Here is a 14,531-nt window from a genome sequence, read left to right on the forward strand (position 1 = left end):
AAAGTCGAAATCCTTCTATTATCAATCACTAACATTAAACTCAACTTTCACCTTCGGTAAAAATTAAATTCGGTTTCAGCTACAACAACAGACACAAAACATATAAAGACAAACTTAAAATCCTCCAAAAATGTCTCCTTTTCTGTAAACATGAAAATCAGTGTTAGATACATGCAATAACAAACTCATAGATACGAGATATTCCTAAAACAGAGAAATAAAATGCAAATGAATGAGAATAGTTAATTGTTCAATTCTTAAAATAAGGTAACTAAAGCTGATGTTGATAGATTTGGAAAATTTTTAAATGTAGAAATTACAATTAATGTTATTATTTCTGCAAGAGTTATGACAGTTGTATCTGTAAAATATTTAGTTTTAGAGTTTAAATTCAAAATTTACACATTGAACATGGATTTAAAAAATGCAAGAATAAAAGGAAAAAAAAAATACCATTACATAAATGGAATTTATATAACATGAGAGATAAGAGCATGTGAAGAATGCAAAAATATGTTGTGGCCAACATTTCTCAAAGAAAACTCCTTGATTAGGAAGTAACCACATAGTTTTCGAGGTTGTTGAGTTGAGTACACATAACATAAATATAAATAGGTTATAATAATACAAACAACTTTCGATAAGGGTTACCAGAAGCCTGAATGGGTTTCCGTTTACCACTTCATCTTCTTCCTTGAAACCACGCATCTCATGGCAATGGCACTCGACGCTGCAGTTTGGATCGCAAAGATGACATGGATTGCTCTCAGTGGCTGGATTAGTTCTTGTTTAACTGTTGCTGATGAATTTGCCTCTTCTCTACGTTCTGGCGATATTGGCCCTTTTCATGTGGGTTGACTCAATCATGTCTCTTTCTTGCGACGGTAATGATTACACAGCATCACTTTTTTGTACTTTTCGATTGCCCTTCAAACTGGGCTTGCTTTGATGTACTGGGTATGTGTCAAAATCTCTTCTTTCAGTCTTGCTTGTGTGTTTTGAGCTGGAGTGTAGTGGGTGGTTCTGGTTTGCATTTTTGGGTTATAGAAAAGGGCATGTTTGTGTTGTGTGATTGGGTTTCCTTGATTTGGGGAATTGCGAGGCTGCTTGTTTAAGGGTGTTTGTTGAAGGTTGTTGATTGCTTTGTTTCGGGATGAATTCGAATGCTAACACGATAGGTTGGTTCTCTGTTATTATTTGATTAGGTGATAATGCAACTGTACCAGTCAATTTCGCTATTAAGATCCATTCATAGTTGCTATTAGTGATTTGATTTGCTTAGTTTTTTTTCAATTTTGTGGCAGGGCTTTGCTTTAAGTAGTTTGTTGTATATGATAACCATTGAGCATCTGGTTAGGGATCTGCAGTTCTTCTTTAGCCAAAGAAACATTATATTAGAGCATAGCATATTTTCTCTTTATTATTTGCAAGTAGTGTAAAATGTGTCCAATCCAATCAATAATCTTGTGACCTTTTCATTGTATCTAATCCTAATTTAACTTTACCCTTGTGTGTGGTGCAATTTCTTGACCAATTAGATAATGTGATGAATATTGTGGTGTGTCAGCTGTATGAAGTTAAACCTTAAGATGTCATAAAAGCTTTCTGGAAATTATTATATTGTGCTGAGGCTAATTGGTCTGTATGTTGTTATGTTATGTTAATTCACAATATAAGGAAAAGTATAGGTTTGATATAAATTGAAAGTTTAAGGGTGCTACTTTTGATACCCTTATGAGAAAGTTGATGCTTAGAAAATTCTAGGGGCACTTATATATTATGCTTAAATGTGTTTTTAGCATACTGAAATTCGTTCTATTAGAAAGTGGATTTTTGCCTAACTCAATCCTACAAAACCGGCTTGTAAGGTGAGGTTTGCACCTCACTTATATATATATATTATAATTTAGTCTTATCTCTAGTCGATCTGGGACTTTCAAAACACCCCTTCATGCCGAGGTATAGACATCTCGTGCGTGAGAGTAGAAATTAATAGAGTAATCTGATAGCGGCCCACAACGGGTGGAAACTAGAAATGTATCTCTAGTTGAACCGGGACTTCCAACGCGTTCTTATTCCAAATTGTATCAAGTTTGATCCTTAAACTTTAAAAATAAATTAATATAACCCTTCTAATTAAATTGTATTAAAAAAATTTTATATGTGAAACGGGTTTTAGGATGATGTTTAAGTTATTTACACGGTTTAACACCTTACAATTCAAATATTAACATGAAATACTATTTAATAAACTCAAAAAAAAAATTAATATTATTGGATTAAAAAAATTATATCTATTCATTTTTAAAGTTTGAAAACCAAAATGTATCAAAGTTTTAAACAAGGATGAATTATAATTTTACATCAAAATTTAAATACTAAAAACATATTTAATTTTATATTATAATGCCGCTAAAGTCATTTTTTGGCCTTAGTAAAATATGACTTTTTTTTCTGGTTGCCGAATTTCTTTTGGCTGGCCATCATATATACCCTTTTCTGGAATTCGGTTATAGATCATCAATTTTGTCTTCATATATTGCAGGGGTAAGTCTGGAGGAACAATTTGGTTTGGCAGTTTTTTGCTCTATAAGTAGAAAATATTAGGTTGGCTCATTATATATGGTCCATTCTCTGTCTGTGGGGTTTAATGTAAGAAGAGTTATTAATAGAATGAGAACATCTAAGAGTAAGTTGGCCCATTTGTTGTTGTGATGTTCTTTTCATCTTGTCGTGATGTTTGAGATTTTGAATATTCAAATTATGAAAACAATCTCTGAATCTGTTTTCGTTGCTCCGATCATGTCGGCCAAGTTGATAAATCAAATCATGAATTATCTTCATATTAACAGGTTCTGTAGTTTTGCTTTGCTTTGTTTCATTTGTTCTCTGATCTCTACTATCTTTAGATATAGCTTCAAAATCTCACATTAATTTAAGAAACCTGTATTAACTAGTTTAGACTTTTGTGAATCACCAGGTGAGTTTAAATGTGCAAAAGTCATATTTTACTAAGGCCAAAAAATGGATGAAATGGGTTCCATTTATAAATTGAAGTAATATTTAAAGAAACTTGAAGTTTGACAGTGCCCAGTGGCAACAAAGTGAAACGACAGATTAAAAAGAACACCTTTAGGTAAATCTGGAGAGGGAATTCTTTTCAGTAAAGCTGCACAGGAAGGGAAAAATTATCTATAGGAATTTTTACTTGTTTGCGTAGTTTTTTCTTTTTATATAAAGAATAGAAGTTAAAACAACTTTTTCATAGTAGTTTATCAAAATAATTTGGTACGGTATGAGACACAAAAGATAGTTTTATAAAATTTTTATACTAAAACTACTCATCCTTTTCGTAGTAGTGTTTCTCATGCAACCATTTTTTGTGCATTACACACATTTATATCAGTCTTCCCAATGCATCTCTTCTTCACTTTGTGTTCCTTCGTGCTCCTTTTTTAATGCTTTGAATATAACCCAATTTCATTATAATTTTAGGTGTGTTTCAATTCTTTCACGATCTCTTTCTATTCGTTTTTACTTTCTTTGTGGGCTGATTTTGAGTAAAAATAAAAAAAAAATTGGATTAAGATAAAAAAAAATCTAACTGTTATCCAACAACAAATTTAGGGATTTCATTCAAAATTAGGTGTGCCTTTATACAAATCATGAGTTTTTTTTTACAATATTTGAACACATTTTATTATAATAAATATTCTTGTATCGACTCGGATACCCATCATAATTTTAAATTAAATTTCAAAACAAAATTTTATTGAAAATGATAATGATATAATTAATCATGAAGAATGATAAGAACTTTTTGTTTAATTTTGAAATAACTTTCATATTTTATTTTTTGTTTTCTTGTAACTAAATCTAAAAAAATAAAAATATAATAATTATTTTTATTTGGAAAAATATTTTTGCTAAACAAACATGCTATTTTGTGAGCGCTTATAAACTTTAGTATATATAATATTTAAATAAATAAACACATTTGTAATATCATACTAAAACAAGTATAATCACTTTTAATTAGAAAAAGCAACTATTTATAAGTATAATCAAACATTAATTTTAAGCTATTTTTATAAAATCACTTATAAACTCTACTAACTATTCTTTAGTCAAACAACCTTATACTTACGCTTTTTCTTCTTTCTAAATTCTTATGTATTTCCCATACATAATTGTTTAACATAGTTTTTGGAAAATTTGATTGATTCTGTTGACGCATACTCTGAACAAAATGACAATTTATACGTTTACATCTGGATAAAAAAAATTACAACATTAAATTAAAAAAAACATAGTAAGTGTACATTTTAAAAGTTATAACAAGAGCTAATATACATATATATATATATATATATATATATATATATATATATATATATATATATATATATAGAGAGAGAGAGAGAGAGAGAGAGAGAGAGAGAGAGAGAGAGAGAGAGAGAGAGAGAGAGAATAATAGATGTTGGTACATTTGCCAAAAATCTTGAAAACTGAAGAGTACAGGAGAATGGCAATCGGCAGTGGCATGATAGGCCGCAAAGGAGAATGGTGGGCGTGAATTTGTTTAATTTTAAAAATAAAATTAGAGCGCAAAGGGAAATTGGGTTAACATTAGAATCTACTTTACCATGAAGCACTCAATCTAGGAAGAAGTCTGTCTTCTATCTTTCTTTTTTCCAAGTTGATTTAAGTTTCTGGATTTGTTTCATCTCCACAGCATTTTAACAATTTTTTTAATCCAAGATTCTGGATGAATCGAAGACCTTCGCAGGAGTCTTTCTTCTTCCTTTGGAACATTTGAAACAAGTTCTAGTTATGTTTCAGCATTACTTCAAAGAATGAAAAATTGGGAAGTGCTAGGAATTTTATTGCAAGATCAAACGCCGGTTTTTAAAACCTGAAGGCCTATTTAATAAAATTGGGAAAACTGTAATAGCAAAGCAATCCGGAGATGTCTGCGTGGCCTCATCATGGTCCATTCACAACAAAGTCCTGGTTAAAATTTGAGATTCCCTCGACTACAGAGTATTGGATGTTATTTTTAAAAAAAGAAAAAAAACCTGACTACTTTAACCAGACAGTCAATCAAGTCAAGTATACTGTTTACTACTTTTCTTAGAAAATAATTTTATGCAGTCTTATATCAGGAAAATCAACAAAACACAATAATATAATTCTAGTACGACACAATGTAGAATAAGCATATAGTACAAAAGGCCAAACACACAAGGGGAAAAAAGATTATTATTTATTTGCACCGAGTCTTTCCCTTCCATGCAAGCATTCCAACTTTCATTTCACCATCACCAATAATGAGGTGAGTGGACTTTCTACACACCAATTGCATATGTTCATCCAACAGTTAAATTTCAAAACCTCTAAAGTTTTATGTACAATATTTTAAGCATTTTGTTCAACCTGCAGGCAATACAAACAATTATCAGCTCTGTAGCTAAAACGGTTATAGTTGTCACTTCGCATGAATCTGACAATTTTAAGAAAAACATAGCGTGATTTAATTGGAAATTTTTGCACATTATGGTATTTTCCACATAACTTGATCCTTAATAATAGAAGTAAAGAACAAACCTGAAAGTTCGACAACCAAATGGTATCAACTATTCACTCCCAAAGTCCTCATAACTTAAACCTTCTGAGATGGAGTCTAGCCTATTATTGTCTATTTAAAACCAAGATAACAACGGTATTAGCATTGCGGAAAAAAACAACAGAACACAGGTGAGTGAAAATATTTCTTACCTTGTTCTCCTCTGTCGAGGAAGTTTTCATTATCCGTAGCTAGGAAGGGTGACCTAGAATAGGTCTCCAGTATATCTGTCAAATAAGAAGCTTAACTATCAGTGCTGATTATTTATCCAATCCTATCTGTTTGTTACTTGATACACTAGTATGTAATAGCATAGAAAAAGGCTGGAAACTTTGAAAAAAAAAACGAAATGCTTGACTGGCATTATACTCAACACCATCAGCAAAGATGCACTTTCTCTGACACGAGCAAAAGAATGCAATGCTTGAGCAATACACAAGGATCCCACACAAGCTTGAGAGAAGACATACCAGAACTCTGAGAAAAATCGGCAGTCAGATCTGAAAGGCTAAAATTTCTGGGAATCTGCCCCAGAAATCCAAATGAAGAAGTGTCTGGATCTAGGACTGCATCGTTCAAAGAATGTGAGTTGGACTCGACATTATTGAATGATGTAACTGAACTGCCACCAATAGCTGGGCGTGGCTCCAGGACATTTCCATCAGTACCAAACATGTAAGGAGAACAACCAGAATATCCAGGTTCAGATTTAATCATCCCACCGTTGATTCCTTGTATCAGACCCATGTTTGCGTTTTGAGCAGAAAGCATGCTCGGAGGACCATTAATCCTATTGCCATGAGCTGACATATCAACTGAAGCATGCATATTTGTATGTAGTGATGACCCACCATTATTAAACACACTAGATAATCTGGAATCAACAGGATGTTGCATATTTTCTGGCTTCAAACTTGTTTGGGTTCGGTCTGCAGTGTAGCATGATGGATTCTCCGGTACTGTAAAGTGAGATTTGATACAAAATTGCTTAATGGAGAAACAAGTTGATTTTGGATGACTATATTTGAAGATTATTATATTACTTTTATTAGTTCAAAGAATGAAGTATGCTATAGGTTATTACTCTATTCAATTTCATAAGAACAAGTTTTTTTGAAAACAACCTTGTGTTTTTCTAATCAACTTAAATGACAATGTCAAATATAGTAATTAGGAGACACTAAAAGTCTCAACAATTATTAAACTCATTAAATATGTCTTAATAAATATCAAGTACATTAATCTGTTGTTCTATCATTAACAATTTCAAGAAATTAAATATTTTAAAAACAATTTATTATTTTTTAATATAAAAAAGTACACGATCATTTTGGTTCCTAAAAAAATCTTACTAATATGGTCCAGAAAAGAAGTTGACATCAATTTAGGTGCTAAAATATCCAAATGATCCTCTGATTAAGAAGCCTCTAATAAAGTCCCACTTCACATTATGTGATTTTGTGGCACACTTCTTTATCTCTCAAATGACCTGGTTCTCTTAGAGGTTTGAACCAGTGCTTCTAAGCTCTGTAATAACATACACCCACTCTACTTCTTACACAACACATCTAACCATCAAACTCATACAAACTTCCTATAAGCCTATTGCTCTCTTAACCTAAATTTCACCTACTTTTGAACCTCCAACAACCACAATCCCCAGACAATCAATATCATTAACAAACCACCACCATTAACCAGTTCCAGTACCTGAACGCATCATCCACCTTCAGTTTTTTATAGCCTAAAAGCCCAAAACTCCAGAGAACTCAATTAATGTTCTTCACTTGCAACAAAGAATTTCACCCTAAATTTCCGAAACTAACAACAAACTTGGAATTGGTGATTCTTTCTAAGTCAGTTCTAAATCAGGTAAAATATAACTTTCATAGTGTTTTATATTCTTGGTACCTAGATATAAAAATTGATACCATTAAACCAATATCTCAACTAGCAATAGAAATGAATGGCAATGCTAACAAGACCAGACAAAGTAGAGTACATTTTACCAGAGGTTTAGCTTCAAAACATTCAACTTTTACTTCTTCAAGTTTGAAACAATTAGTAAATGATGAAATCTGTTGGAAGTCTCACATTGACTAGAGATAAGGTCAATTCATAGTTTATAAGTGGATGCAAACCTCACCCTATAAGCCAGTTTTGTAAGATTGAGTTAGGCTTTAAAATCCACTTTCTAACATGGTATCAGAGCCATAGTTAGAGTCTATCCTAGCGATATTTTGTTGTTTGCTGGACATATTGTTCCACCCGTTATCGGGTCGCTATCGGACCACCCATTAAAATTTCTAATCCCACGCTTGAGATGTATATACCTCGGCGTGAGGGGGTTGTTAGAAGTCCCACATCGACTAGAGATAAGGCCAATTCATAATTTATAAGTAGGTGCAAACCTCACCCTATAAGCCGGTTTTGTAACAAAATCCAATGACTGTTTTCGAAGTCAACCCCCTATTTATCAAGCCTTAAAAGAATCCAGGACATTACACGTTGGGAACATAATGGGGGTTGCATCTAAATGTGAGAAAGAGACCATATAAGCCCCGTGAAAAGCCCAGATTGAGAAAAAAGACTTCGAACTACACAATCCATTGAGAATAAAAAGGTGTCAACAGCATTCAGAGAGGTAATGAACTTACTTCCAGGGATATGTGATCCATTTGAGTTAGGCAGTGACGAAACAGCAGGGATGTGTGACCCATTAGTTGTAGGCAGTGAGGCAACAGCAGTTGAGTGTAACTGCATTAATTGGACTTGCTGGTCAAGCAATTTGTTGAATTGCAATATTTGCTGCTTCAAAACCAATCTTGCATAATAAGCCTTGAAGAACTCTTCATTTTCTTCTTCAAGCTTTTGCCAAACTGAAAAATGAGGGGAAAAGGAAAAGAAACTAATGATAGAGGAAAATAAATGATGGATGCAATGTGGCAATCATTACAGCAATGCCAATCAGAAGGACTAAATAGCAATTTCAATCGCAACTATCAATTACCAAACCTTATTTATATCCCCAAGTCCAGCACTATGTTAAGTATCAAAACTATAATGGCTTTTGCAAGAAAAGAATGGGGGAAAAACCACTGCATTGGATTAAGATAGGCAAGGGTAAAATGCAACTACTAATTCAAGAAGCTGCAACAGCAAATAAGCAATCATATGAAGTTAGATATCACAACCTTCCAAGTTTTGGCTTATTTTATTAAAATTTAATTCCCTTACAAGGAAAGTCCAAATATTACACCGTGTTGAAATTGCAATCTAGATATCTGTAAAACACCATTTTACAGCCCTGCTTCCTTGTCCTAATCAGAATAATATCTACGAAGGATCATATATCAAGACACAACCCAGCTCATATAAACCTTAATATTTAACCCAATTTTATGCCCTAAATGCGACTCTTCCTTCCTCAAACAGAACCCAACTCCCATTCAAGCTTCTGCGGCTGTCACCTTTGCAAGTCACATATGACTCATTTTCATATACCACATCTTTCGTTTTTGTTGGAGATTACACATGAATTAGGGACATGACCAAATTATCTTTTACCTAGACTTCAACATGGTATCAAAGCCTATCCTAATGAGATGTTGGGCCAATAGTGCCACCCACTATTGGATTCCCTTCCTCCTCTTTCCACACTTGAGATATTTAGTCCTCGGCGTAAGGAGGTGTGATAGAGATCCCACAATGACTAGTGCAGTGTTATCAATATCGAACAACGGAAAATATCAAAGACCCATAAGTCCTTTATAAAGTTATAACAGAAATCATAACAAGTAATGCCGGAAACATTGCAATCAAAAGAAATATATATGCATATAGATAATTTAAAAACAAAATACAAAAATATAATTGTAATGCAAAGAAATGAGCAATGGTGAGTGACAACAAGCGGTGATGAGCAACGAGCAGCACTGAGCGGCAGATAGCACCGGTAAGTTGCAAGGTCAGTGTAAGTGACAAAGGGACTCAAGAAGGAAAGGAGTGAGTAGAACAGTTATTTAGAATACTAGGTTATAATAATTTTTTATTGGGTCGTTTATGGCCCAAGTTTTAGCAAAGATATCAATTGAGTTTTAAACCTAATAGAAGACAGAAAAGAGGAACAAATCTCTTTGCCTACAACTAGGACTTTCTTCTTGTCACTGCCCCTGGATAGTAGGGTTTCTTCTCCACGCTGCTGCCTTTGCAAATTAGGGTTTTTCTCTTCACCTTTCAGCCATATGTTCTGCACCCACTAAATGTAATGCAGAAAGCAGCCTCCACGGGCACCCATGAGAAACCCGCATTGCCACCACCTTATTGTGGTGACAAACTGCAAAACTACCACCACTTTCCGCCATGACACTACCATAATCGATTTTCAATAACACTGAACTAGAGACATGGTCAAAGTATAATATATGAGTTCATGTAAATCTCACCTTAAAAGCCAATTTTGTGAGGTTAAACTAAGCTTAAATTTCACTCTCTCTCTTAACATGTTATCAAAGTCATTTAGAACCAATCACACTCAAGTTTGTTAAGACTATCATGTTACCTGCTATCAAAGATATTCAGTCCTTGGTGTTTATGGGTATTAGAGATCCCACATCGACTAGAAATGTGTTCAAATTTATATTTTCTTAGATTTTAACATAATATCAAAGTCATTCAAAACTTATCCTTGTGAGATGTTGAACCTATGGGCCATCTGTTATCAAGTTCCCTTCCTACTCCCACGTTCAAGATATCTAGTACTCAACATAAAGGGATGTGTTTGATATCCCATATCAACTAGAGATATGACCAAATTATAATATATATATATATATATATATATATATATATATATATATAAATGGAAAGAAACCTCACCTTACAAACCAATTTTGTGAGTTTGTTTTAGGCTTAAATTCCACATTCTTACAAGTTTTGAACTGCCAACCCCGTCTCTCTTTCTTTGAACACAAAAACACACTTATGTTTGCACATAAATATTTATATATATATATATATATATATATATATATATATATATATATATATATATAAATATATATATATAAAATTTTCATTTTGATAGGATCTTACCCAATCCTATGTAGACACTTGATCTTAACAACAATAAATAAAGGCAATACTTGTTAAAAATAAGAAAACCTGAATTGAAAACTTATTTGATAGTCCAGGAATAAAAACTCTAGACATCTCTTGTATCGGCATGCTTCTTCTACCTTGTTGATTTGATTCACTGGATAAAGCAAGCTAGCTAATCTCCATCATAGTTTTCAGCAGTGCCAAATAGCAGCACTGCTGCAGAATAGTTGTCAAGAATTGAAGAAAAGATTATCCAATTTCCCTATGTTAGCAATTCCCAATCCTATTGGACACTTTTTTCTATTTTGTGATACCTTCAAAATGAGATTAGGACGTATTCTTATGCAAAATAGAAGGATAGAAGCAAATGCTTCTAGGCAACTTTGTGTTAGCATTACCCAATCCTACTGGACAATTTGTGATGCCTCCAGTCTTATGCAAGACAGAAAGGTAGTAGCATATGCTTCTAGGCAACTAAGAGCACGTGAGAAAAATTACTCAACCCATGATTTAGAACTAGCTACCATTGATTTGTACTCAAAATATGAGGACATTATATGTATAGCAGTAGGTTTAAGATTTGTAGTGATCACAAGAGCTGCAAATACTTGTTTGATTATAAGGAATTAAACAAAAGACAAAGAAAATGGATGAAGTAGCAGCACTGATGCAGAATTATGCAGCAGAGCTGTTGGAACAAGCTACAAAAATTGAATAGAAGTATCAGCTGTCACAGCTGCAACAGAGGAAACAATTGCAAATAATCAAGGCTGGAATAGGCACCATGAGAAGCAAAATACCTATTTTATCCATGAAAAAAGTGTTGTTTAGAACCATGTTAGGGAATTAGTTCAGGATTCTGCCCCCTCCTTTAAATTAAAAACTGAGACCTCTACTTTCTGTCACCTACGCACACTGTATTATGAAATAGCACCCATTATTCTCCTTTCCAATGAACACCCACATTTCTCCACCAACATTTTCTGGCATTTCTGAGTATTTTCTTGCCAGCTGTGACAGTTTTTGGTCATCCCCCACCTCTGCTGCCTCTGCTCTGCTCTCCATAGTTTCTATCATTCCTGAGACTCCGTAGCCCTTTTCTGTCAAACATGTCACCAGCCAACCAAGATTACAGCCACCTCGCTTTCTGCTCCACATTGTTCAGTTTTTCCACTACCTGTTGTAGTATTTCAGGATCATGCCATTTCACACTGCTATAAGGATTGCCAAATTTGATTTCAACTTTCTGTCACAATTGGCATTCAGGAGTTCAACATTTCTTCCAGCCAATTAAAACTGCCAGCAATTTGTATAGGCTTCTCCAAATTTCTTCATTTGAAGAAATAGTAAACTTTTACTAGATGAGTCCTAAACAAGATAATCAGATAATGGATAGAATACAAATAACCAATATAATTCCCAGTGGCACGTGACAATGTTGAAAACAATTAAGTGAGGGAGCTGGCAATTTCAGGGTGATAAAAGAAATATAGAAAGTATAAAAGTCAGTTGAGTGGCCTAAGCCTCCATTTAGCTCAATCATAGTTAACAATTTTGGATTCACAGAGTAAGTGACCCCAAAAACACTACAGTGGGATGGTGACAGCAGGGTGGCTGCTAAACTAAAGTGCTTAGTATACAAAGTAAATACAAAAACAATGCTCCCATTCAAAATTTCAAATACTAAATCATGAGACTTCAAGGAATTTTACCATTCCTCTCTATCCTTTTAACAGAAATCTAAATAACACACAAAATAGGAATACTGATCAAACAATCTAGAATAAAAGTGATACCCTAACAAAACAACCTGTTTTAAAATTCAAACAGTCAAGTCTTTAAACATTTGTTGCACAATACAATCCCATAAATAAGTGGTTAACTGTTGACATGAAAGATCAAAATACAACAAAGGATGATACAAGTATCTAAGAACTTCTAAATGAACCAGAACCACATCATCAAAATCAATGCACCGGAGTCCTAAAAATATATTATAAGGGAAACATTTTGGTTGTTTCTTACACTTCATGCCATAAACCCACAACACCATAATGTCTTCATGTTTTAAAAGTAAGCAAAATATTTCAATGGAGAAAAACAGAAAAAATACAAGATTTGACAATCGTGATTATAAAAGTGCAACACACTCACAATGAAATGAAAAATATTACAGAAGTGAATCAATTACAATTTCTGTCGAACTCCTCAAAAGAATCTCACCAAGTGAAGATGGAGTAAAAACATAAATGAAAATAAAAAACACCATTCCAGTGGCAGGGAAAAAAATCTACCTAGTTCAGTGAAACCAGGCTCTATTTTTGCTTGAGCTAGTAGTGTTTCCACGACTTCTTTCTGGCTCATATATAATTGCAGACACCGTTCTATGAGATTTTGCACCTGTAATGAGACAATTACACCAAAAAAGAAATTACAGTCCGCAACCTCTGGTAGATGTAAGATGAACTGAACTGTGTAGAGAATAGTGAAGAGATTTGGAAGGAGATGGGGAATATTTTAAGATAGGGTAAACAGAACAAATCAAAAGTGACGAATTCAATTTGAAAAGACCAAAAAACTAGCAGCCTGGCCATAATAAATACCCAATCTACACAATCCAGTGACATACTTCAAAACCCTACACTAATAATAATACCTTAATAACGACACCCAATTAATGAATGTAACAATAAAGCATTTAAAGAAACTTAACTCTCTGTTCTCACGATCAACAAAATATTACATGCTATGCAAAAGTGAACAACAAACATGGACACAAATTTTATGGCATATCCACACAAGGTGTTAAAAAAAGAGTCCACGACTGCAATGTTGCCGCAAAGTTCAGGTTCTTGGAGTATCTGCAAAAGCAGTTATTTACAATTTTCCACAATATCAACACGACAAAAAGGAAACCGTCACTGAAATTAAAACCTTGTTTGTACGAAAAAGAAGTGACTAAACGTTTATAATCGCTAAACAAGCTTGTCCTAGATAACAAGTTATTTATGCAAACATCATTTCATCGTCAGAATACAAAGCACAGAGTGACGTTCGAGCTTACCAGCTGAATATCTTGACGGGAAACCCGTCTCACTGATCCACTTGACATGTCGTATGTTCCCAAAAATATCTGTTAACAACTATCTGAAAACATAACAACACAGAGAAAAGGATTAGGGAAATGGAGTAATAACTGTCGAGTGATTCAGTTTCACTACAAAACCACCAAAAAAAAACAAGTGAAATTTCCCACAAAAACTTCGCCCACGGAACCATAACAATTTGAAAAAGAAAACGTGAAAACAGTATACATGAGAAAATCGAATATTCCAAATTCTCAAACGAAACGACACAAACAAGCTAAAAGAAAAATGAAAAGATAGAAAATAATAATCGAAGCGCAGTGGGAAAGGCGGGATCAACGAAAGGAAAGACAGAAGCGTGAGAAGGAAGTTGGAGGATGAGGAACCCTGAGATGAAAATCGGAAAACGCGATAAAAGATGAAAATCGATGAATCGGTGCATTTGTGGTGAAGCGAAATTGGAGGGAAAAGTAGTTGCAGTTGTAATTGAGAGAGATTAGGGATTTGAAGTTGACCTTCAATGGAGAAAAAGTGACGAGGAGAGAGAGAGCGAGAGAGAGAGAGAGAGGTGCTAACGAAGAGAGAATTGGGTGTGCGTGGATTAATTTTACGCTACAAACACTTGTTACAGTGGTGCAGGCATATATTCCACCACGTCGATCTAAAATATAAGGATTTCCAATTTACTGTTGTACCCCTTCCTTTCAAACAAATTCCTG

General features: G+C 33.8%; 2 protein-coding genes across 4 annotated transcripts; one reads left to right on the forward strand and one right to left on the reverse strand.

The window, feature by feature from the left end:
• Positions 1–597: 597 nt before the first annotated feature.
• On the forward strand, positions 598–2,843 carry LOC124825117 (uncharacterized). Of its 2 annotated transcripts, none has more exons than XM_088115017.1 (2): positions 598–884; positions 1,305–1,504. In XM_088115017.1, the coding sequence occupies exon 1, from the start codon at positions 712–714 to the stop codon at positions 856–858; it is 147 nt and encodes a 48-aa protein (XP_087971143.1). In that variant the 5' UTR covers positions 598–711; the 3' UTR covers positions 859–884; positions 1,305–1,504. The 2 variants fall into 2 exon arrangements, with proteins under 2 accessions (XP_087971143.1, XP_047153616.1); XM_047297660.2 differs by lacking the exon at positions 1,305–1,504 and adding an exon at positions 2,546–2,843 and having other exon boundaries at positions 616–884.
• A 1,659-nt stretch (positions 2,844–4,502) lies between these two features.
• LOC124825115 (histidine-tRNA ligase) lies at positions 4,503–14,312 on the reverse strand. 2 transcript variants are annotated; one of them, XM_047297656.2, is made up of 7 exons: positions 13,791–14,312; positions 13,021–13,126; positions 8,284–8,505; positions 6,097–6,585; positions 5,779–5,853; positions 5,608–5,698; positions 4,503–4,804 (listed from the first exon to the last, which is right to left on the reverse strand). In XM_047297656.2, the coding sequence occupies exons 1-6, from the start codon at positions 13,836–13,838 to the stop codon at positions 5,637–5,639; spliced, it is 1,002 nt and encodes a 333-aa protein (XP_047153612.1). In that variant the 5' UTR covers positions 13,839–14,312; the 3' UTR covers positions 4,503–4,804; positions 5,608–5,636. The 2 variants fall into 2 exon arrangements, with proteins under 2 accessions (XP_047153612.1, XP_087972243.1); XM_088116117.1 differs by lacking the exon at positions 4,503–4,804 and adding an exon at positions 5,243–5,436 and having other exon boundaries at positions 13,791–14,311.
• Between the last annotated feature and the right edge of the window lie 219 nt (positions 14,313–14,531).

The sequence above is a fragment of the Vigna umbellata genome, chromosome 5 (assembly GCF_029865625.1).
Source record: "Vigna umbellata cultivar VRB3 chromosome 5, Vumbellata_1.0, whole genome shotgun sequence".
Lineage (NCBI taxonomy): Eukaryota > Viridiplantae > Streptophyta > Magnoliopsida > Fabales > Fabaceae > Vigna > Vigna umbellata.

Excerpts from the sequence above, each read along its gene's own strand:
- LOC124825115 (XM_047297656.2), bottom strand. The coding sequence starts at position 13,838 with ATGTCAAGTGGATCAGTGAGACGGGTTTCCCGTCAAGATATTCAGCTG. Across the intron at positions 8,506-13,020 it reads GCCTGGTTTCACTGAACTAG|TTTGGCAAAAGCTTGAAGAA; the intron begins GTAGATTTTTTT and ends CTCATTTTTCAG. Across the intron at positions 6,586-8,283 it reads TGGATCACATATCCCTGGAA|TACCGGAGAATCCATCATGC; the intron begins GTAAGTTCATTA and ends CTCACTTTACAG.
- LOC124825117 (XM_088115017.1), top strand. The coding sequence starts at position 712 with ATGGCAATGGCACTCGACGCTGCAGTTTGGATCGCAAAGATGACATGG.